A 24,502-nucleotide genomic window follows, 5' to 3' on the forward strand; every position below is an offset into this window, starting at 1 on the left:
TTCCTGCATGTGTGTGAGGAGCAAGTTTTAAGGCTTCCTGTCAACAATTTTTAATGAACCGTAGTTTTCTGTTACATCCAAACATGGGAAACTGTTATAACTAACTTTGGTTCTGGCTAATCAAACTGTGGTTTCAGATTCTGGTTGATTAACTGCCTTGAAGAAACCAGTTTCCAATATTTGAATGTAATGAAAAACTATCTAAATCTGTTTATCGGAAGCTTTAGCAACACCACCCGCTGGTAGAGCAGAGTTGAAGACCACCTTGTTCCAACAGGCTTTTGGGAATTGACTGCTTTTAATGGAAGGGCAACTGCTGTGCTGTTTTTATTGCAATTATGTTTTAAAGAGCTTTTATGTATGTATATAGCTTTTATTCTATCAATTTTTAATTGTCTTTTAATGATTGTTTCTTCTATGTTTCTTTCTTTCTTTCTTTAATCTGTAAGCCATCTTGAGTCCCATCAGGCAAAAACACAGGGTATAAATAAATAAATAAATACTCCATATAATAGTTCATAACTAAGCAATGCTTAGTTGATCACTTTTATGTGGACACTAGCATCCTAAAGTCTTTGAACAGTCTTGAAAATATGAAGTTCCATATCTTAAAAGCAGCATATGTTCCCCCAAATTTCCCCCCCTACATTTATATAAAACTGCCCAATAACTTGTTTTTCTGGGTGGCCAACAAATATAAAATGCCACAAGACAATTAAAAACCTTTCATAAAATAAAAGCATTTAGCAGAGGGTTTCCCCTAGCTGTTTTTGGACTACAATTCCCATCATCCCTGGCTAGCTAGAGATGGTGGGAGTTGTAGTCCAAAACCAGGTGGAGATGCAAGTTTGGGAAATCCTGATCTAGCACAATTCAGTATTCCAGTATCTTTTGGATCCCATTTTCTGGACCTTTTGATCTTCAACTGACATCCTCCTCCACTCACCCCTCTTAGGGAAGTTTGGAGGGTGGGGACAAGGGGAGAGGACCTTATCCGTTGCAGCTTCTCACTTGTTGAGTGTTCCTCCTCAGTTAGATCTGCCTGGGACCATCATTAACATTCATTTGGTTACCTGGTAAAAAGCCTCTTTCTCCTCCCAGCCATTTGAAAATTTATGATAAAAGTTTTATTGTTTATTGCTAGATGTTGCCTGCTGCTGAAGTTTTATTTCACTGGGTTTATATAATAAAAGCAGAGAAAACAGCCCCCTTAACCTACACATATGCACATAAAGTATCTATAAATACACTTGGCTAATATTTTAAATCAACAACACCTTCAAGAAAAAGAATACTGCCTTTGTGAACTCAGGGAGTCAAAGCACTTTTTAACTTCCCATTGCAATTGTTGGTTTTAGTACTTATTGAACCGAAAACAGAATTCACTTCTATAAAATTAGAGGTTCTCCATAGGTAGAACAGAGGGAACATGAAGCTTAAAAAAACTTTTGTTCTTTTTGCTTTCATCTTTTGATAATTGTTTTCTTTTACATAATGAGCATGCAGTTATGCCCACGTACAAACTGAGGGGGCCTGATTCAACTCGCTGTAAAAATAGCGCAATTCCCTGACCTTCAGGAAGCACTTAAGATGTACTTGGTAACTTTGGTATCACTTTTTGTTGTACAATGAATATGAGTCAGCAGTTTGTTCTGTGTGTGTTTGTGTGCATGCACACACGCTTATGGGCTGGCGTTCAAAAACATGAACCAATTATGTATAATGTGTGTTAAATACAAATGACACTTGCAAATAAGCATACAGAATTGAATACAGAAAAATGGGGAAACATGGCAAGAAACTTGTATAAAAAGAGTAATTCTGTGGGTTATATACGCAAAATATATTCCATACATTATATTCAGTTATTATATCCCGTGCTCTAGCCGCAGTTCCATCTATTTGCAGAGGAAACTGGATATGGTTTAAAATTAAGTGGGTAGGACCCTTGGGCTCCCTCTGTTATGTATGCTGGAACTGCTTGTATGATCAGGTTTCAATACATTATACGTGATAGATTATTAGTAGAGTTCTGGTTAAGTAATGTGACAGCTTGTTCCAGATATCTGGAAATCTGCCTGTACTGCAGAAGAGCAGTACAACTGATGATACAAATTATTCTTTTTAAATCTGCTGCGACCCACAGCAAGTATTTATCAGGATTCAGTGCTCTGACAGCTAGGTATTTAGATGCAGTTGGGCATGGTGGAAGCTTCCACTGTTCGGGGGATGCAGAGATCTTGCTCCAAAACAGCTCTAGGTCTCCGGGAGTCTTCTACCTTTTTCACTTCTAGCTATTGAATCTGTTCTCTTAGCCTCTTCCTATATTCACTTTGCACTTCCCAAAGTTCTCAGGTGCATGGCAGGCTGATTGGTATTGTATTTCCTAGGAATTTGGGAATTCTCGTGGTTTTTCATTCTTCCTGGGGAAGGATGCGTACTAGCTATCACTTGGGATGCCACGTGGAATTTCGATTCTGGGGTTCCTGTGAAGCCTGGAACTTTATAGGACTGTGGTTCTTATCACTGGTAGCTTTTTTTTTTGGATAGCGCTACAGAAGCAAGAGTTTTAATGTCCTATTCATTTATTATAATAATTAGCATTGCTTTCTTCCCTGTAGTAATTCTTGAACAGAGTCATCATTCATTCAGGCCAGGCATTTACAGGGCTGCAATACATAAAAGGGGAAAACAAAGACAGCAGTAGAAATAGCAAATGCAGCAGGTATATAGGGATAGAAAATCATTTCTCTCCCTAATGCCTCAACAACAACAACAACCGATTTGTAAAAATGTTATATGGAAAAATACAAGAGAGACATTGCATTACCTTTGTAAATCAAGAAAATCTTTAATAAAAATATTTTTTTAAAAAGAAAGAAAATCATACAATTGTAGAGGCACAGTATATTATAAAACATCTTGCTTCATACACCACACAGTACATTTTGCTCGACTTATATGTTTCATGCATACCTACATGACAGCTTTGCTGAGCCACAGTAACTAAAGATACTGCTTGCTTCTTCAGTTTCTTGTATCGGACAGACAGAATTCTCACCTACCAGAATGGTGTAGGGAAAACGAATTATAGATGTCTAGCAGGAAATAGATAGGACTGTGCACTTCTATACATTCCCAGGATAGGTGGACCTCAGCTTCTAGTTAAGGTTTAGCTGCATTAATAGATAGCTACATTACTGTGCTTTCGAAATATTTGAATGAAGACAGCATATTTAAGCATTGCTTTGATTTGAAACTGCGCCAGCAACTTGGTTCTTCTGAAAAGGGCATGTTTTGGAATGTAGCCCCCACAGGCTTCTAATTGATCCCATACTTAAAAGTGGAAAAGACATCTGGAATGCCGAGGGAGAAAAACAACAATTGTAATTACTTCAGAAATTGCATACTCCCTGTGTTGGCTTGGCAATATTTCTTGCATGGAATTTATACTCTACTCGAACACAGCTTTGAAACACTGGACGTTTGATGGGAAAATGTCGGGGGTTTTCCCTTCCAAAATGTGTACATACTGTAGCAGTATACTTTGCATTCCCCCCCCCCCAAAAAAAGAGGCAATAGTGAATGGTACACCTATATGTTACTGTGGAACACCCCACTGTGCTAAGTTCACAATCCCATGGCGTGAACTGGAATTTTGGCCCAGGGAGTTGTGCCAGCATAGCAGGCAGAGTTTAACACCACTGTGCTTTCAACAGAAGTAATGCACAGTTTGAAGGACCCTGTGTGAGAGAGGCAGAGAAGGGGAGATATCCCAGGGTGAGAGACCGGGAGAAGAGAGGGATGCTACCAGGTGGGAGCTGGGAAGACACATATTTTTTCTGTATGAGACAAAAGTTAAGGTACATTTGTGAGAGAGGATTTCATATTCTTTAGTCTCTTCCATTCTTTTTCTCTTCTCTTTTATTATTCTTTCTGTGGATCAGCTGGTCTTTTATTGTACTGTGAAAAAATGCAATAAAACTACATTTTTTAAAAAACAAAACAAAACCAGAGGTGATGTCAGGATAGTGTCTACTCAACTGTCACATGACACGGAAATGACCAGAGGGAGGGCAGAGCTGGAATGTGGCTAGAGAAGTCTCAGATGCCATTCTGAGGTTTCCTTGGCCACCACAGAGACAGCTTTGATAATGTAAACCCTATGTGTGTCCGAGTGGTTTCCGTGGAATTCAGTCTACAAGGAACATAACAGGGCATGCCATGCCCTAGACATATTCCTAGCCACTGTCACTTTTGAGTACAGTGACAATGCATTTCAAAGGGTGGCTATAGTGTGAAATTGCAACCAAAATTTATGCGTAAATTTGACTTTATTCAGTAGTGACAGGGAGGTCTCTTTCCCACTATGCTATGCAATTAATTCTCTTTAAGTGTTGTTAGCATAACAGTGTTGCAGACCAAACTTATGGCTGCAATGTTGTGGTGACCCCTCCCCTCCCTGCTTTTACCCATGTATTTATTTGCTAAGTGAAGTAATATTTCAGCTTTGGCTGTAGCCCATGAAAACCTACGCTTACAATAACATTGTTGTTCTTTACAGTGCCACAGAGCCCTTTGTTGTGTCTTTCTGCAAAAGTGACTAGCATGGCTGCCCCTCTGGAATTTAAGGCAGAGGCAGCTATGATGCAGAAAATATGGGCATGCATTTCTGGTTTTTTTTGTTTTTGTTCAGGGAGGTTGGAGGATTAAGGCAGATTACAGCATTGGGATAATGTCCGATACCTTGTGTTCCATTTGGTCCTAAATAAAACCCTGGCCAGGGTGGGGGAATTGCATGTTACTATGGTGATGATAGGCTTTTACTATGATGGGAAGTGAGTGGAAAGCTTAGCTTAGTCGTGTAATGCCACTTACAATGATGAACACTCCATAAATGGGAAGTTATGGATAGCTGGAGATGCACTGAACCAATAAATGCAGTTCGTATAGCAAAGGCAAGTTTTCCTTAATTGGAAAAGGGGTGTGTGTGCTTTACACACTGACACCTAAGCATTGTGTGACACATCCAGGCAATTCATCCTTTTCTTCTTGTCTCTACTCCACCACTCATTCAAAAACAAACATTTTCAACTTTGAATTTAAGTCTGTGTGTGTTTTCATCCATTGTCTGGGTACTCATTTTAAAACCACCAGTTTTGTTTAAAATAGGTTCTCATTTGCCTTAACACATTCTCATTGCAAGAATTTGTCCTTATCTATGTGTTCCAGATTTTATTAATCTACACAGATTCACTAATAGCATTAGTTTTGTTTTAGTGTTGAGTTATTGGTGTATAAACAATGTGAAACATGAAATGGATCAGTCTTTTGCAAGTTGTAATAGCACTGTAAGGGGGTGAAAGTCCAGGTTTTTCCTTAATGTTTTTTTATTGATCTCTGTCCCAACAGTTCGAGTGATGTGTATCCACCAGTGCCTTTTCTTGTTATTGTGATATGTGGGAGCTCTCCCTACATATCCATATAAGTAAATGGTAGAGATCTGATCTTGTATTTGACATTTAATCTTCATGGCTTTTGAAGTGGGCATGAGTCCATGGAAAAGATTATGCCATCATCTTTAAGATGTGCCATAAGACGCTTTGTTTTTGCTGCAAGAGACTAATACTGCTACCCCTTTGGAGATTATTTTTAATGTTCTTTTTAAGCAAAGACAAAGGATTAATGAGATTTGTTTTATCTTTTTTAGCCTTTATAACCTGGCATCACTGGAATTAAGAGAGAATCTGTTGACATATTTACCTGAGTAAGTTGTTCGTTTTAAGTTTGTTTTGCATTCACGGCATGAATTGCAGCATATCTCTCTCCCTCTCTTTCTCCAACACCATTCTTTATATGAGTCATTTGGTACAAAGAGATGGCGCTGGAATACAACATTTTCATTAGCATCTTTTAATTTAATTTGTGTGAATGTTATTCAACAATTAAGAGGGGAATGTCCTAGCCCTAATGCTAATAGGCTGCTTTTAAAGCCATGTATACAAAATACACTATTCTTGTCTTCCTAGGTCAGTTGCCCAGCTGCAGAGACTAGAAGAGCTAGACCTAGGGAACAATGAACTTTATAATTTGGTAAGCTTCCCACACTTTCCCCTGGTTGATAGTGTTGATGCATTAGTATGCAAATTCCCAAACTGGCAACAGTGACATCTGAAAAGAGCAAGACTTCCAGGGTGTGATTTTGTATTGATTGCAATTAACACTGTTCGTTCCAGCAGCATTTGGAACTATCTTTGCTTATTGGGACCCGAAAGCATCTGTGCTTGAAGGACTGCCTTATGGGCTATGGAAGTGGATAAGGAACCTCTTGCAGGGAGACTGTAGAAGGTTATTGGAGAATGTAACTCCTTCTTGGGTACACAAGTGCAGCACCTGTTGCTCATGCTTTATCAAGAGAAGATGATCTAATCATGTGGTCCATGAATGAGAAGCTTTTATGAATAACAAGGGTTTGCAGAAGGAGCTTCCAAGCAGCTAATGGAGTGAAAACAACCTCTTGGAGGAAGTCTGTGTTTTGCTTCCACTTCCTGAAGCAGAACAAGCAGCAATCTGTGTTGGGACTGACTGCCCTCCAGTTGGCACCTTCTCAACATCTAAGAAGGAAAGCCACCACATCTCTTATAGTCTGTCAAAATAGGACAATGTTAAAACATGGACCGTTGGTCTTAAGACGCACTTTCGAGAGAGCTTGAAAAATCCGACCACTCTGCTTTCCCACTTGGCTATTCCATGGGCTACTCACACCAATGTCTAGGATGATCATCTTCTTCTTTTTACAAAAGATAATGCTACTGAAATGCAAACTCACTCAAATTACTATATGGCCACATGTTCTCATACATACGCTTTTCTTGGGTGAAATGGAGAGCACTTAAAATTAGTATTACCTTTCTTCTGTTTGACTTCTTTCTCGTGCAGGTAATGCATAAATGCACACACGACATGTATACAGCCATAGAAGAGTGAAAGGTTGTCACAACTTGGTGATGCTTCCTTGTATAGATTATTGTTTATGTAGACTCGCCCATCATGTTCCCTGTATGGATTGTTTTTGTAGGCTTGTCCTTATGGTCATTGCCTCTAAACTCTTCTTCACCCTGCTTCATTCCTCAGCTTTCAGCTTTTCAAAACTATATTTCCCTTCCTCTGTTTTGAAAATTTGCAAATTATTTTTAAGACTTGCTTTTATGCCACTCACAGTTTGTAGTGTTTTTCTTTTTAACAGTCCTCACTGGTGACAGAAATGGCAAGCACATCAAGAAAAATTCCCCACCTGCCCTCCTTAACTGCTTTAATGTTTAATTCATGTTTAAAAATACAGATACACACACACACACACACCAAAATAAGCTCAAACTGTACAGTATGAAATAACAAGTTTAATGCGCAGATGATTATATATATCAAAATTAAAATTCTCCCCAAAATTAGACAAGATTAACATTCCAGCTGCTTCTCTTTTTTTACTTTCTTTCCCCCATCCACTGATGTGGCACTGAAGGCAGAGCATGAAAAAAAAAATTAGAAACAGTGCAGGCTCTCATTTAATAACCACAGAGAATGTGCATGGAAGACAGACTACAGCAACTAAAAATATTCTGAGGTTAAATTCTTAATAATGGTAGTTAATGTTATAGTGTGGTTTTGGAAGCTCACTGTTAAAAAGCAGGGGGGGAGGGGTGTGTGTGTGTGGCTCTATTGCAGTAGTATAGAGTCATTGCAAGTTGGTGGTAAGTTTGCTTACAGGCATTATGTTGCACTGTTTGTCTTGGCATTTTGCTCCTCTTGGCATTTTCCTCTTTTAAGCAGGTCATATAACTTCCTTTAAAGAGAAAGGAAAAAAAAATTCCAGGTTTTTCTAGCAAGAAATAATAAAATGTAGCTTCACGAAATAGTGGCCCGTCAGAATACTGTAATGTGAAACTCTTAGATCCCGACACTTTAGAACATAGGGAGGTGGCCCTTCTGTCATTGGTAAAAAAAAAGCTCCTCTCGTTACAATGTTTCCCGCACGTTATAGGTTGTGGTTGTAATCAAGAAACTCTGTATTTGCGAATGTTGCCTGGAGAAGATTTCACTTCCATGGACTGAAGAAAGGGCTTTGGAATGTTGGCTGGAGTGTTTTGGGATGTGGGCAGGGTTATCAGGAGTTGACCCTGGAAGTGGAGCTGTTGCAACATGTTGAGATACCATTTCTCCTCCTTCCTTGAAGTTCTGAACTGTTAGCAGTGTTAAGCAATGGCATGCTGAGCAGCCAAGAACCAGGAGGAGACACAGGTTTTGTGCTTAATCTTTATCAACAGCTGCAGCTATTTGTTGTGAGATTTCTTTGCTATGGGACTTTGGATATAGTAAACAAGCGTAATGCTTGCAGGAGTTCTGCATTCTTCATTTGGCTATACAGGATACTTTGCTGAAGAAATGATGTTATTTCAGATTCCCCTGTGTATTTCAAAGTATTTTGCAGTGGTATTCATGATACATTTTCTTTCATGTGTTACAGCCAGAAACTTTAGGTGCACTTTATAATCTTAAAGATCTGTGGCTAGATGGGAACCAGCTGGCTGAATTACCTCAGGTAAGAGACAATTCTCATCATTTTTTTAAATTACACTAAATTACATTGAACATTATTATTATTATTGGATGACTGAAGGGGGAATCTAAGCCCTTCATATCCTGTTATTTAAAAAAGACAAAGTGTCCATTTAAAGATTACGTAATATTTGATTTCCGCTTGTAAATGTCTTTTCATCTTTGTATGTGTGTTTTGAAGCTGAAGAAGCACAGGGGAAGGGATGTGATGTCAGTTGACTCCTCCAGAAACCCATTGCTTTGCATGGATCAGTTTCCCTCTCTGTCTCACAGTAGAGAGGTCACTTATGTGCCATGTAACTGCAAGGAAGTGGAAGGGGCTATGATACTCTCAAGGGGGAAGTAGGTAACTCTCAAGGATATTAATCCCCCCAAAGAGTGGTGAATCCTTTTCATCCTGATGGATTCATTTCCTAATGGTGGACCTTTTTTGTGGGTGGGTGTGGTCACATGCCAGGGAAGGGGGCCAAAGGTAAGAGTGGGTGTGACCAGAGGCAAACATTAGGGCAGGTGGGCAAGGACTAAAATGGGCACAATAAAGAATGGCGCACCTACCTTTGTAGAATAGGCTACATTTCAGCTACTCAAATGCCAGGTGTTTCTGCAGCTCCTCACACATCTCTATCCAAGCAAGCAATAGACTTATCAAGTCAAGCAAATGTATTTAAAGATGATGAGAGGTGTTGCCCAAGCAGGGGGAGTAAGGCCTGGGGAATGCTTTGGGGGCTAGAGGGCTGCATTTGACCCTTGAACTGCTTTTCACAGTTTTCTGTTTGGAATAGGAAGAACGTGAGAGACGCTGTACACAGAAAGAGCAAGCTGCTGTTTTGGAATGTCTGCTTTCTGCTATCTTTTCACCTGTGTCAATTCAGCAACATGGGTGTTTTGATAACTTGGGAACTGAACTATGAGAAAATGTGTGTAGGTGTGGATTTTATAGTGCAGGTTCGCTGGCATGTGAGCAGAATTCAACATAAATGTCATTGATTTTACAATCGGGCCAAGCACCCATATCTTCGGCTAACTGTAATCCAAACAAAATTAAAAAAATTCCTTCCATTACCACCTTAGAGACCAACTAAGTTTGTTATTGGTATGAGCTTTCGTGTGCATGCACACTTCACTGAAGAAGTGTGCATGCACACAAAAGCTCATACCAATAACAAACTTAGTTGGTCTCTAAGGTGCTACTGGAAGGAATTTTTTTATTTTGTTTCGACTACGGCAGACCAACACAGCTACCTACCTGTAACTGTTATCCAAACATTGATGGTATAATGGCAAAACTTGGTATACAATTCAGTGAGATTAAATAGTTAAAATATTCCCTTGTTAGACATATTTCTTCTTATAAGGAATGCAGATGCAGGTTCCCCATATACTGATACTGAAGCTTTAGTCAGCAAGGACTGATTTGACTAATTGTGTGCCTAAGCTTTTACATGTTTAGCCCTTTCACCTTGAATAGTATTCAGAATTGGGTGTTGGCTACTGTTGAATGAATGACTGGCTGGCAGTGCTGGGCTGCACTCATAAGTCAGCAAATTAACTTGGACTGTTAGCACATGCTAGGTATTGCACACAGAGATTTTACTGGTGAATCACTTGTGATATCATCAGAAATGAGTTGTCGTCTGGCAGAGAGGAATTGCCCTTTTGCTGTTAAGCATCTTGTTATGGGGCAGTTGTCAGATCTCTGGGTGCTGCATGTTGAGACATGACTTAGATGTTTGTCTTGTAGGAAATAGGAAGCCTGAAAAACCTGCTATGCCTGGACATCTCCGAAAACAAACTGGAAAAACTGCCTGAAGAGATAAGCGGTCTGCTGTCTTTAACTGACCTACTCATCTCTCAGAACCTTCTTGAGGTGCTACCGGATGGCGTAGGTAAGTGAAAAGAGGTTTAAAAAAAATAAAAAATAAACAGCAACATTTTTTTTAAATCAAGTCCAAACATTTCCAATGGAACGATTTCTTTCTCAGAGAAATTTCTGCTTTGGACTAATGCTGGTAAAGGACAGCACAGTACATTGACTGCATTTACACATACCAGTAACACTAGCCCTTGGTTTAGGGTTGCAAGACTGAGTTTGTGTGACTCTTGGACTCATGTATTCTCCAGCCTCTTTCCTCCTCAAGCAGGACCATAGTAATAGCTTCTGCTTTTGTCTATTCACAATTTAGTATTGTATTCAAACTTTAAGCTGTGAAGAGAGCCTGGGTTGTCTAGTGGTTAGAGCAGGCTTCCTCAGCCTTGGCCCTCCAAATGTTTTGAGACTACAATTCCCATCATCCCTGACCACTGGTCCTGTTAGCTAGGGATCATGGGAGTTGTAGGCCAAAAACATATTGAGGGCCGAGGTTGAGGATACCTGGGTTAGAGAGTGTCTGGCCCAGGACCTGGGAGAGATCAAGATTCAAATCCCTACTCATTCATGAAGCTCATTGGTTGTCCTTAGGCCATTTGGTCCTTCTCAGTCAAACCTACTTCCTGCAGTGACTGTGAAAATAAAGCAAGGGAGGGGAAAAAATCATGTATGCCACCTTGAGATCCCTGGAGGAAAGGTGAGAGATAAAAACAAACTAATATAATAAACCACAGCTTGCTTCTGTTTTAGTAAATTGGTGCTTAAGACTAATGTTAGCTAGTCTGGACTCAGATGAACTTGTAAGCTGTAGTTTAGTCACTCTCTGCTCTGCTGCCCTCATCTGCTCAAAAGACTCCTGCGTCTTCCATGATACAGGCTGTTAAATCTTTCTCCCACTTGAGCCTGTAGCTTTGTTCTGGAATACCAACATGGTTCTCTCCCTCAAATCCATTTATGTCCCGTGGTCATTTTTAAATGAAGTGTGATAGCTGCAAATTCATTTGCTTGCATCCATCCTGTTTCTTTTGCGACATTTCTTCCTTTCCCACTATTGCTGGCAAGCTTCCTGGGGCAGCGACCTGGTTTGGTTTTTTTTGGCTTAAGTTAGTTAAAGCACTATATATATATTGATGTTGCTATGAAAATAATAGTAACTCGAGTACAATGGTTTTCAGGTACAGTAAGGGAATACTCTTGAGAAAACATCTCACATGAGATTCTTCCAACTCATATTTTCGCAAGCTTTATTTTGATTGCCTTATCTTGTCTGGTGCTGCCCAGGCCTCTCCCTCTTTGTCCTTGCCTTCCTCCCACTTGCTAAACATCCTGGCTGCTGCCCTTAGTACTCCTACTCTTGGTGATATAGCCCACAGCAGTCAGTCAGCAGTTTCCTTTTTACTCGCTGTGCCTTGCCAATTTATTGGTACATAACAAATTACCTATTACGGAAAGGGCAACTGGAGGCTTATGAATAAGGCCATTAATTACCTTCCATCAGACTCTCTCACTGTGGCCACAGGATTAAAAATGAAACTGCCCCCCCCTAAAAGCAACTATCCTAAAAATGCATGACTTTCTACACCTGTGTCTTATAGCCAGTGGATGGAAATATGGAATTGGACCAGAATTCAAATCCCTGCTGCATTATGAAGCTTGGTGGGTAGCCTCAGGAAGCCAACCTCTGTTGGCTTAACATACTTCACAGGGTTGTTGAGGATATATTGAAATCAAGGCTGGAATAAGGTGATTGGGGGCCCTGGTGTAGTCTGCAAAGTAGTTGTCTCCCCCCCCCACTGAATACACTAAAGCAAGTTGTGAAGCATTTTAAAGTACCTAACAAATTTATGGGGAGACCCGGCCAGATGGGCGGGGTATAAATAATAAATTATTATTATTATTATATTATTATGGCATAAGCGTTCATAAACTACAAAAAATAGTTTTGGCAACTACAGTTTTACAGTCGTCAGCTAAACACAAGCAAAAGACAGTTTGCTAGCCTTGCTAAACGAAAAGAAAATACTCTGAAAATGGGCAGTTTCCCATTTGAAACTCACTTAACTTACCATAAAATGGCAAAACAACAACAACAACAACAACCCGGAGACTTAGTGCTGGTATAATATGCATCAAATGTTGCTTCCTTTAACCTGAGATGCAGCTTTGTGCTATAAAGGACCCCCCCACACACACACGCATTGGTACAACTCTGTGGCTTTAACCAAACATAATTTGTCCTGATTATTGTGTTTGTTGGATGCATAACTCCCACTTGTTCTCAGTTGAGCTTACTCACAGGTAAGTGTGCACAGAAGATTGATTCCAAAGAGGAGGTGTCATAGGGCAGGCATGTCCAACTTTCAAGAGACTTGAGATCTACTCCCACTATAAATTGTTGAGCTTTTTGGGGTGGGGGGTAGGGTCCCGTGATCTACCACGATCTACCGCAAACACGAATAGAGGACTGTGGAAAACAGAGTAACCTTCCTTCATTTAAAAAAGCTTTTTACTACTTTGCTTTTACAGGTGAAATAGTAAGGCAAAGCATATGGTCAGCATTTTTCCCAGTTGCTTAGTAAAAATAAAAGCAAAGCCTTTCCCCACTTTCCAATGCTTTGCTGCACAGCAGAACCACTGAAATAACTGACATAAATCTAAAATGGAATTTTTTTTCATTGAATAATGCAATTGTGTTACAATTATTTGATTTTTTAAGACGTTTTTTAATCAACTTAGTTTAAACATAGTGGTCTACCTATATTTGCATTGGTAATGACAACCCCCCCCCCCTCATTGTGAACTGTCCCGTTGCTTTCTAACAAGAAATTTAAGACTAAGCTCCATTAAACCCCAATGATTCCTATATCCTGGTATCTAAACAACTCACTCACCCATCACTGCTCTGACTTCACTCATTGGCTAAAAACATTGCAAGCCAGGTGTAGCCAGGCTTGATCATCTTACATAAATCACTTAGAAGGTTGTTTGCGCATTTTTGCTTCATAACTTTTACTCTCAGTTGATCCGAGGGAAGGCGTACCTCAATGGTTCTTGACTATATTGTCCTGCAACAGCTATTGTTAAAGAACTTGGGTGATAACACCCCTTAGACGAAAGTCACACAGAGTTTTGTTTTCTCGTTTTCTAGATTATAAACATATCTGAAATAATTATCTTTGCAAGAAACCTTATTAGAAACAACAGCACTACAAAATTTTGCTGGCAAAACCTGAAGTATTTTAGAATACCTGTTAATGATGTCTGGCAAGTGTTTTATTCCACATATTTGCTACTGGTGCAGCTAAAGCAACTAGCATAAACTTCTCTCTTCTGCTTGTAGGTAAATTAAAAAACCTATCCATCTTGAAGGTTGACCAGAACCGGCTTGTTCAGTTAACAGAAGCAGTAGGAGACTGTGAAAGCCTTACTGAGTTAGTTCTCACAGAAAACCAGCTGCTGGTAAGTATGGCTGCAGCTCTTCAAATGAGTGGCAGTAATTAAGCCTTTTGCCATATCATGACTCATTTTCACTGCAGCATCTTTGTTTTTCCAACTTATGACTACTCTAGTAAAATATAAGACAGTTGAATTAGTACCCTTCACATGTGCATTCTTAAGCACATACTATGCATACCATGGAGGCTGTAGTCTAGGAAAAATATGGGATTAACAGAGAGAATGAGAACAAACTTAGATTTCAGTTTTAAGCAGCAGTTACTTGTATCTAGCTTTTTACAACAAATCATTCAGAAAACATTTGTGGCATATATGAAAAGCGCAACAGAAATGAGAACACCCCCCCCAAAGGAACTGGATCTTAATTTCCCCAAAGAAGGGCCAGTAGGGTCCAAAGCACATTTGAATAATAAATATGTTTTGCCTACCCTGTTTATTTATATATTTGTTTATTTTGCTTGCATATTAAGAAACCACAGGGATGGAAAAGCTACTTATTACTTCTTTGGGTAAAATGTCCCGTCATTACATTTTAGCACAGTGTTCCCCAAACTCAGGTCTCCAGCTGTTTTCAGAATACAATTCCCATCATTCCTGACCACTGATCTTGCTGGCTAGGGATGATGAGAGTTGTAGTCCAAAAACAGCTGGAGACCCAAGTTTGGGAAACACTGCTCTAGTGGTAGGCAGAGGTAGGAACACCTGTTCAAAATTTAAGAAACTTGCCAAGATTGGCTGGTAGGACTTCACTACTGTATCATTCTATCTTGCTTCCCTACTCAGTTTTTCCTAGCATGCATTCACCTCATAATGGAAAGCCTTGATTGAAAGGGTTTGGGTCCACATATCTCCCCAATGAATACCTGATTGCAAATGCTCTTTAGTAAGCTGATGGTCATGTCTTCAGAGGGAGAGATGCTTTAATTTAAAACCTCCAACATTTTCCATTTGCCCAGTGTGGCGGAGCAGCAGCAGTAGCCTCCCAGCAAGAGTAGTCACTGCTGCTTACTGGGAGCGATGAGGTTGGGGTTGTGCAAATGCTATTTCTGCAGCTCCACCCACTCACCCTTGTATCAGGTGAGCTGCTCCTGCATATGACACAAAAGCTCCCTGGTGCTGGAAAGAGAGGCAGTGTGGAAAAAGAAAATGGAAAGAACCCTATGTTGCCGCTCTTTCTGAAACTTCCAGGTGGGTGCCCAAGTTAGGACGATGTTGGATCTTGGGACGCTGTGTTTTCAAGCCAGGGGATGAGGAGGAGGCAAAAGCAGTAATGGTTGCAGAGGTGAGGAAGCAAGGAGGGTTCTGAATGACGCAGCAGCATTTTGATTCGCTAGACAAGATGCAAACATAAAAACAGAGTGCACACCATAGTTACTTAACTCTGTTACATGCGGCTTCATCCTCAGATTATTCATGTGTAAATTTGTATGTGGTGGTGAGCATTCCTCTTGGCACTGCCATCACTGCTCATTACCTGGGGTGGGTTTAGATTTGAGTCAGCAGTGAGGTCATAGTCACATGGTTGTAGCAGAGGATTGGTGGCAAAGGTCATGTTAGTGCAAACACGACCTTGCTTTGCTCTGATCTGCCCCACCACATTCACCCCTAGAACTTCATTGAGCTCACACACCTTGGAATCTTAAGTCTTTAAGCCTCAACAACCTGTATCATCTGGAACTTCCAAACTGCTCTGAAAGGTAAGCACATATTGAAAAGCTGGTGGTATTGGAAATCTCTGACATTGCTTTGCTTTGATCTGAAACAGACTTTGCCGAAGAGCATTGGGCGGCTAAAGAAGCTGAATATACTGAACGTTGACAGAAACAAACTAGTGTCTTTACCCAAAGAGGTAAGCAATATCCCTGTTGTTTGTCTTTGCAGGGGAAACTGGACAGCATGTAAAAAGGTATGTCGTTTCCATTCAGCTAGCAGCCTTAGGTCAGGGATGACGGGGCTTGTAGCCCAACAACAAATGGAGAGCCATAGGTTCCCCATTTCTCAACTAGAATGAAATGTAATAGGGCGAGAGCTTGGACTCCACTGACTAGTAAAACCTGAAATAAGTGGACCTGGGTGGATGGAAATAAATGCACATAAGGAAGTAAGGAAGTGGGTTAGAACAGTCTATAACTGAAATGGTAAGTTACTGTCCAATGTGCTGTGCCTGGTGTCTAGTGGTTTGGCCCAAATGATTTCACTTCTCATGGTCTTGGACATCCCAGATCTGAAAGGAGTTCTTAATTTCCATCAACATCCAGTCAACACAGCAGATGAAGCATTTTCAAAGTTAGAAAAAGAAAGAAAGAAGGCCAGTTCCTTTCCCAGGGCAATGTTTTGGAACACTAATTGCTGGTGAATATGTGTGGTGCTCTATCAGAATACCCTTGAAAGTCCCAAGCAATTATGAGTATTACTGGTTAGCCATTTAGCTTTTTATGGTTAAAAATTACTACGCAGAAGTTCGTCTCAAGGTCACAAGATTTGAAATGGCATTGGGTGCTTGTAACAAATGAACTCAAGAACACTGCCTTCTTGGATATCTATACAACATCTGCAGAGTTTTTTGGGTTTTTTTTTTTAAAAAAAACATTTTGTATTTAGCACACTGATGAAATTGCATTGCCGGCAGTCTTATTGTCACAGACTCTTGTCTGTGGCGGGTTCTGACCTGCAGAGTGCGTGTGTCTTTCTGTGTGAATAATTTACTGAGGGGTAGCTGTGCTTGGTCTACTGTAGCAAAAAACAAAACAAAACAAAAAACAAAAAACAAAACATAAAAGCATTGCAGCAAAAAAATAATAATTATTTAATAGATTTGCTATCGCAAATCTGTTGAGAATCCTCAGGAGACCTAGATTCCTCATAGGAAGCTAGTCCCATGATCTGTTTGAGCAAGCATGTACCTTGTAACTGAATCCTGCAATGTAATGTTTTTTGATTTCAAAGCATAGTGCACCTTGCAAATGTCCCCTTTAGTCTTTGGGAATTGCAACTTTTGGAAGTAAACGTAGGCTTCAGTTCTGCCATCTTAGTCTAAATCAGTGTCCTTTAAGGCTAACAAATGTCACTGTGGCATAACTTTCAACAGACACAGTTACTTCCTTACACATGTGTCTTCCGTTCTTCATTTTATGCAAAAACTCTGCTGGGCACATGTAATCTGCTTGGTTTGCTTTTAGTTGTGCTTTGTTGCTGAGTGAAACTGGTTTTGGTTTTTAAGGAGGGTGGAAGGGGGGTTGGAATGACAGCAGACAGGCTTCTGGTGGTGTTTTTTTTGTTGCCAGTGTAGCTGTTTGATAACATTTGCTTTAAGCAAAATATGAACATGTGCTATAAATAAGAAAAGCCACACATGGTGTGAAAGTCAAAATGACAAGAAGAAATTTAATTTAATACATCCAGAGACTGAAAGACTGCAGGGATGGAGCAGCATGGTGAGGAGTCTGCCAGCTGACAGCCTTACAAATTCTGCAGACTGAGCCTGGTGGCAGGAGCCTTGGCCCAGGAAGTAGGTTTGATTTGTCCTAGTAACCCAAAGGCTTCAACTCTGCCCTCGCCACTCAATGGGATAACTGCTACATTGCAGTAACCATTTCAAAAACAGTCTTATTAGCCCTTGAAGGTCAACATGGGTTTGTTGCTTCAGTTGGCCACAGGATCCGAGTCAGAGAGGTCTTCAGAATTTCCCTTTTCTTTGTAGTTTGGATGCTGATTTTTCTGGCCTCTCCTGATACACCTGGTATCTGTGAATAGGCATGATGGATGGGGGCAATGAGCACTGAGGATCACCAATCTTGAGCAGTTCTACATGCTTGAAAAATTGAAGGGGGGGGCAGTATAAAGAGATAACCTTGGATAAGTGTACTCATACCCTTTTATATAGGATTATACCAAATCAGACCAGGTCTCCATTTAACTCTGCAGGGTTTCAGACAAGGAGTCTTTCTCAGCCCTACTTGCAGATGTTGCGACTGAACTTGGGAGCTTCTACACTTGGGTACGGAACCTGTGGCCCTCCAGATGTTGTTGGACTCCAGTTCCCATCAGCTTTAGCCTGCATGACCAATGATCAAGGGTGATGGGGGTTGGATTTCAACATTTGGAGGGCCACAAGTTCCTCACGCCTGACCTACATTGAAAGCATGAGGGCTGTACATTCATTTTCTTCCTTGGGGAACATAACCAAATGTGGTTACTCTGTAGATTCTCAGACAACAAATATGTTGGCAATTAAGTGTATGAGAACAGTTAATTGAAAGCAAAGTAAATCAGCATCCTTAATTGGATGTAACTGCAGAATGAAGATTGTGTTTGACTAAGTCCTACTCAGAGTACACCCGTTGTAATTAACGAACCTAAATTGGTAATTTCCATTAATTTCAATGGGTCTGCTCTGCATAGGACTAGCATTGAATACCACCCTGAGAGTTTATTCTACAGTTTTATTCATACAATAGTAGAGAAGTTTGGTGATTATATGATACTTCATTGATTAGAAAATGTGAGTTCAGGAAGCTGACTATTTTCTTCTGATGTCAGTGATATTTAAAACTGGACATAAAATTAAATTATAAATAGAATCCTGTCTTTGACTGAGTACCACATGTATGCCAGGGTCTGATAAGAAACAGTTTTTTGCCTGGTGAGTTTAGCCTTCTTTCTGTGTACCACTTAATTTGTCACAAATATCTGAGGGACCTGAATTGTGCCTGGGGGCTTGTAGATCCAGCCTGTCACTTTACTGTGAAAGCTTCAGATTATGCAGAATGAGCTGCTACAGGAAATTGACTGTTGTGTTATAGTACAGAGATAACTGCATGCTGAGTGAAATAGTTATTTTGTTGAGAGGAGGAAAGGAAATACTGGAGTTCAGCTTCAAATGTATCAACATACTCTGTGCAGAACCTTAAATATGATATCATGTGCTTTATTTATTTTTTAGAAGCATAGCAAGAAGCTTGGGTAATTTTTCTGCTCTGTAGTGCCATTCAGTTAAATGTTTGGCTACAGACTAAACAATTGGTGGCCAATTTATTTTTGCTTTAGTACAGAGGCAGGCAAGCCAGACCCATAAGCCCCCCTTCTCCTGTCCAGGGATGTCACAAACACCAGCTTCCTGTGTCACTTCTGCTGCTAATAGGTCGCTCCTTTTGCTTCCATTAACTGTTCAAAAGTCCAGTTAGTTTTGCTGACTCTCTGGATCTTGAATATTCACAAATTTATTTCCCTATACCCTCTTTGGTATTTTTTCATGATGTCACAAGTAGCTGTTTCAGAGCTTCAAACCTCATATTGCCAGTGGTGAACTGTGTCTGGTGTTACATAAACCAGCTATTCAGGCTGCTCCGCAGCTAATCATAGCCATCAGTGCCACCTACAGAAATATGACAAAGTGAACTGCCAAGTGTGATAATGAGAACCTCTGATGTGCAGTGTTGGGATGTAACCCTGACAAAATTCTGACAGGTGAGATCAAAGGAGGTGGGCTTGTGTTGCCTTAATAGCAAAGGGTTTGACATGGGGAGATTAGTGGGTGGATTTCAGCAGGCAGCTTCTCGCAGGCAGGCAGGTTTGATGAAGTGACGGTCAGGTTCTTTTATTCCTACCTGTTTGAAATCATTATATGAACTAACAACTGATTCATACACAGTGATATATTTCATTGCTCTGTTGTTCGGCATTTGATGTGGGGCTGCCTGCTTTGATAAGGTATTGTCTGAAATGATGTGCACTGATATAAAAACTCTGGTGCTTGTTAGTGGTAGCAGTTTTACACCTGCAAATCATCACTTAATGTTGAAGTTTTGGAGTTCTGAGATCATAAATATATATATACATATATATGAATTTTGTCTGTCGTATTGTCACCTATTTTCTTGTTCCCTCTTTTGCAAATGGGCATCTTTAACAAAGTCTAATACCAGAGCCCCTAAAGATCCTTGGTATTTCCATGTAACATGCATAAATGAATACAATACTCTTCAGTCATACCAGGTTATCGAAAAAGGATCAGAGGAACATATATGCAATTCAACTAACGAGATTCAAACGTCTGCTATTTTTGACTTTTTTTGCATTTGTGTTGTGTTTTTTTGTCCTGCACTTGAAGCCATGTTTTGAGATATACATTAGGTATCTATAAATACATAAAAATGAAATGGTGGTTAAATATATAAATTGGCAGCTGGGACTAATAAAATTGTTGGCAAATATCATATCAAGCGAGTCACTGGCTATTCATCAATTGACTTAGTCAGATGGCGAGAGAATATTCTGGATTAGCGTTGTGGCATGTATGCTTCAGAACGTGCATGCCATTTAGAAAATAATGTTAGTTCAGCTACGGAACCCACTTCTACAAGATGCAGTGATGGCCACCAAGCAGGCATGGCTTTAAAAGAATATTAAAGGAGAAAGCTATCAAGGCCACAAGCCATTTTGGCAATGTTCTCTCCCCACTGTTGGAGGCAATATGCCAGTACTGCTTGTGGACGTCCCATAGGCATCTGATTAGCCACTGTAGAAACAGGATGTTGAACTAGATGCACTCGATCCAGCAGACCCTTATGTTCTTACGCTCTTTGAACCCTGTTTATTTGGCTTGCCACAAAAGTAGAATGGATTCTCCCACTAAAATGCTTTCCCTAGTAATCATTGTTTCTGTTAATTGTTGCATGTAAGTAAATGTTTCTGTAAACTCTCCTTACCACCATTTGTAGATATTTCTCCCCTCTACAAAGTGCGAAATATTTTGGCAGCAAGATCAGTAAACCTTAAGGTACTGAACAGCCATCCTTTTGAACCCAGTGTATCCCTATGTTACAGAACCCAAACCCTTGTCTCCATTCAAATTCCTAAGTGTGCACATAACACCCAAGAACTTCACCAGAAAGTTTCAAGATCAGAATTTTGTTTCACCTAGGGATTCATTCATGCCTAGGGAACCCTGTAATTTTTGAAGTGGAGGTGTAAGTTTCACACAAAAAAGACTTAAGGTGGTTATTTCAAGAAGGGCTATTAGTTCACAGTTGATATCTTGCCAGTTTTGATTGGATTCTACATCTTCACCTGTTATTTTTGACAGAGCTACATGGTAACAAATGATTCAACCTTGTCAATGTTGCTTAGTTGCAAACTATGGCATTTTTAAAGTAACTATATGTGGTAGATATTTAGAATGTGCTGTGTGTAGCCAGCCATTAAATGTGTAGCACTTTTGTGCTCTGTATTGTCAACTTTCCTATTAAAAAAAAGAAAAAAAGAGAATCCTTAAGGCATCATTTGCATCTCCTGGTTGTATCCTCCATATGAGCATGAAGTGCAGATAGCAAGCAATCACTTATCACATAGTATTCATTTGCAAAACTCACTCTAGGATGTATGCAACCACATGGGGAACTGGTCATTATTATCTGACCCTGTGGTACTCAAATACTTTACCATGTTTTGGATTAGGTCCACAAAGCTCAGCATTATGGACAACTAGTTTTTCACATGGTTTCATTTAGTCAGTTTACAAATTTACTACAGTTTACTATGTAGTGGTCAGCTCACCAGGCAAATTGCTCAAGGCTGCTCGATGCAGAACTAGCTGGAAGCCAGTTTCAGCTAAGTAAGATTAGCAGAAATGTTGAGTTCTCTGGTAGAGAGAAAAAAAAGTCTCATCATAGAGTGTGTGTGCTTGTGCAAGACTGGTATTGTCTTGTCCTTTGAAATAATAGTGTGTGTTTATATCAAACAACTGTCTCTTGTGTTTTTCTTAATTGTTAGCTGCTTGGAAAAATTGAGTCAGGTAAACTCTTGTAACCTTGTAAGTATTGTTCTGTCCACGGTTGCACTGATTCCTTTCATCCAAACTGCTTTCAATGCATGATGATTCCAACTGGCTGCACTTTCATTGCCCCCAAAAGTCTGGGATTTTCCAGCTCAAGGGGTGGGTTCCTCTCAAGAAGGCTGCATGGCCAAAACTCATTCTGCTTGTTCTCGACACAGAATCATTCAAAGAAAACACTCCTTGTGCGCTACAGGGCATCATTTGCCAGCTCATCTAGCATTCACTAACCAGAATAATTGTGCTCAGTTTTTTCATTTTAGAGATGCACCAGTTAGGCAGACAATGGATACTTTTGCTGTGGTACCTCATATCCTGTCAAGAGTACTTAGAGAAATTTTAGTGCATGGTTTTTCACTCCTGGGGAGGCTCTGCAACTTAAAAAAACACAATATATAATCATCTTGCTCATGCTTTTTTCCACTATGAACTCCTTGCATGAAAATAGGAGCAAAGTATGCCTGTTTCTAATGGAAGGGAATACGATGGAAATATTTATGTTGGCAAAAAGTTTGCATAAAGATTAAAATGTGATGAAAGGAATACTTTTTTGGTGGTTACTGGAAAAAAAAGATTTCAGTTGTAGGGGAGTGGAAATGAAAATGAAAATTCAATTCAACCAAAATTGAATTGACTCCAATAGCTAGCTAGCATTTAATGAGTCATTTGAAAAAGTATTTTTAGATTTATAACTAAGGCTTAGAGGGGCTTTAAAGTGGCTTGTTGATACAAAGATTGTGGTCTCCTTCAAACAGTACAGACTCTCTTTAAGTTGGTGGTTAGCATCGGTGGTAATGACAGTAGAAAACTTTTTATCCTTTTAAAAAGAAAATTGTGATGATGGAAATTCCATTCATGTTGCAAAGTGACCACCTTAAAGATGCATGTGCTGTTGAAGCTTTTTATAATAGAATGCTAATTCTCTTGAAATGAGGCTTTGAACTTCACAGAACCTGGGTGTGAGATGATATCCCGAGTTCAAGATGCATAGTGTTTGCTACGCTGAAATTTAGGTGAATGTAAACAGAAGCTTATATAGAATTTCAGAGGAAATTGGAGACTTGACACAGTAAATTGAAAAGACCCACTCTTAAATCCTATGTACATGTTCATTTAGAATAAAGGCTTGCTGATTTTAGTGGAACTTACTCAGTCTTATTACATTTTGAAACCTACTTAGAATTGCTAACTTTAAAATGGTGATTGTGATTTTGTGCAACTTAAAAAGTATGCCTTAAGTGCTTTTCTTTTCTTCCGGTAGAATGTATGAATCTGTTGCTTTCCATTGTGCTGTTGAGTTAATCATTGGGGTTCGTGTAAATTATGGCCTTTTTTTGAGCGCAAGATGCCTTACATAAGTACTGAGTTTTCAAGTTTGCATAAGCGCAGTCTCAATAATTGCTATGGAGCAACCTTGTGGGTGTTTTACTTAGTATAAGCAACTGCTGCTTTAAAAACACCTCAGCTGCAAATAGAGCAAATTGAAGATGCCGGTGCATTTGACAATGTATCTTGCTTTGGGCAAGCAGGTTTGTGTATTCCGTCATGGCTTTGCAGGTGCACCAACATATACAAACATATCCCTGAGCACCTGATGCAGAGTAGCATGTACGGAAAAGAAATGAGATCAGGAGGCCTAATTTTAAAAAGCAGTGGCAGAACCATCAGACCAGGAATTCAGACATTTTGCTGGAGCTCATCAACTTTGTCCCCAGCTGCTCTCTTTTAGTCGCTAAACAGAAGAACTTTAAATGCTGTCTCTGAAGCATCCATCGTCCAATGGGTTAGCTGAGAAGGAATCAGAATGAGTGTCCCAAGACTGCCCCTTAGTGGAGCGAGTTGTTGTTGTTGTTGTTGTTGTACAAAGCGACTACTAAGGCAAACATGAGTATTCTAGTGTGCTGGTAACATTAGTAATCACAATCCATGTTCTACATGCATACTGTGCCTCTGCAACAATAATGCATTCTCTTTTCTTTTCATAAAACAGATTGGTGGGTGTTGCAGTCTAAATGTTTTTTCAGTACGTGACAACCGGTTATCTAGGATTCCTCCTGAGATATCACAAGCCACAGAACTTCATGTCCTAGATGTAGCTGGAAATAGGCAAGTAGTCGTACGCACAACAAATCCAAATTATTTTTGTAATGTATCCAAGATGCATAGTGTTTGCTATATCAAATGGGGTATGTGCAATTTGGTAGCTGTTATAAACACTTAGGTTTTTTTATATAAAAAAACACATTAATAGTTGAATGTTTAGGTTATTTCCCAATTTAAGTCAAATGAAGAGATGTGTTGGATTTAGATTCATTTTTATTTTTTGCTATTATGCCACTGGGATACAGCTGTACAGAATGGTACTGCATCTGTAATGAGATTGGGGCATGTTGTTTTTAAGCACCAGATACCTTAGTATCATTTTATTATCTTTTCCATGCAGAAGAAAAAAAATATGTACTGGAGGTTAAAAGCTCCCTTCCTTAGACTGTTGTGCTGTGCTAAGATCCAACAGCTACTGTAATGAATTGTGAGTCTTTATGCTGTCTGACTGTAATTTAGTTCACAGCAATTAATCCCCCCTCCCCCCAGTTTGGAGAATTTAATCCTCACCCCTTTCCATTCACTTACAGCAATACCTATACCCATCTCTCAACACTTTTAGGGAATTGCATGAAATATGAAGAGTTAGTTGGGTGGGTGGAATACAGCCCTTTCTCAGGCAATTGCAA

At 39.7% G+C, this 24,502-nt stretch overlaps 1 protein-coding gene across 1 annotated transcript in view; it reads left to right on the plus strand.

Annotated features, from left to right (window-relative positions):
- The window catches only part of LRRC1 (leucine rich repeat containing 1), a 57,125-nt gene that overhangs the window by 27,706 nt on the left and 4,917 nt on the right, over positions 1-24,502 (plus strand). Inside the window, exons 5-11 of the mRNA XM_033143158.1 lie at positions 5,711-5,767; positions 6,030-6,093; positions 8,525-8,599; positions 10,358-10,502; positions 13,824-13,942; positions 15,705-15,788; positions 23,761-23,876. Coding sequence (XP_032999049.1) covers positions 5,711-5,767; positions 6,030-6,093; positions 8,525-8,599; positions 10,358-10,502; positions 13,824-13,942; positions 15,705-15,788; positions 23,761-23,876 — 660 coding nt within the window. The remainder of the gene's footprint in view (positions 1-5,710; positions 5,768-6,029; positions 6,094-8,524; positions 8,600-10,357; positions 10,503-13,823; positions 13,943-15,704; positions 15,789-23,760; positions 23,877-24,502) is intronic.

The sequence above is a fragment of the Lacerta agilis genome, chromosome 3, assembly GCF_009819535.1.
Source record: "Lacerta agilis isolate rLacAgi1 chromosome 3, rLacAgi1.pri, whole genome shotgun sequence".
NCBI classification, from domain to species: domain Eukaryota; kingdom Metazoa; phylum Chordata; class Lepidosauria; order Squamata; family Lacertidae; genus Lacerta; species Lacerta agilis.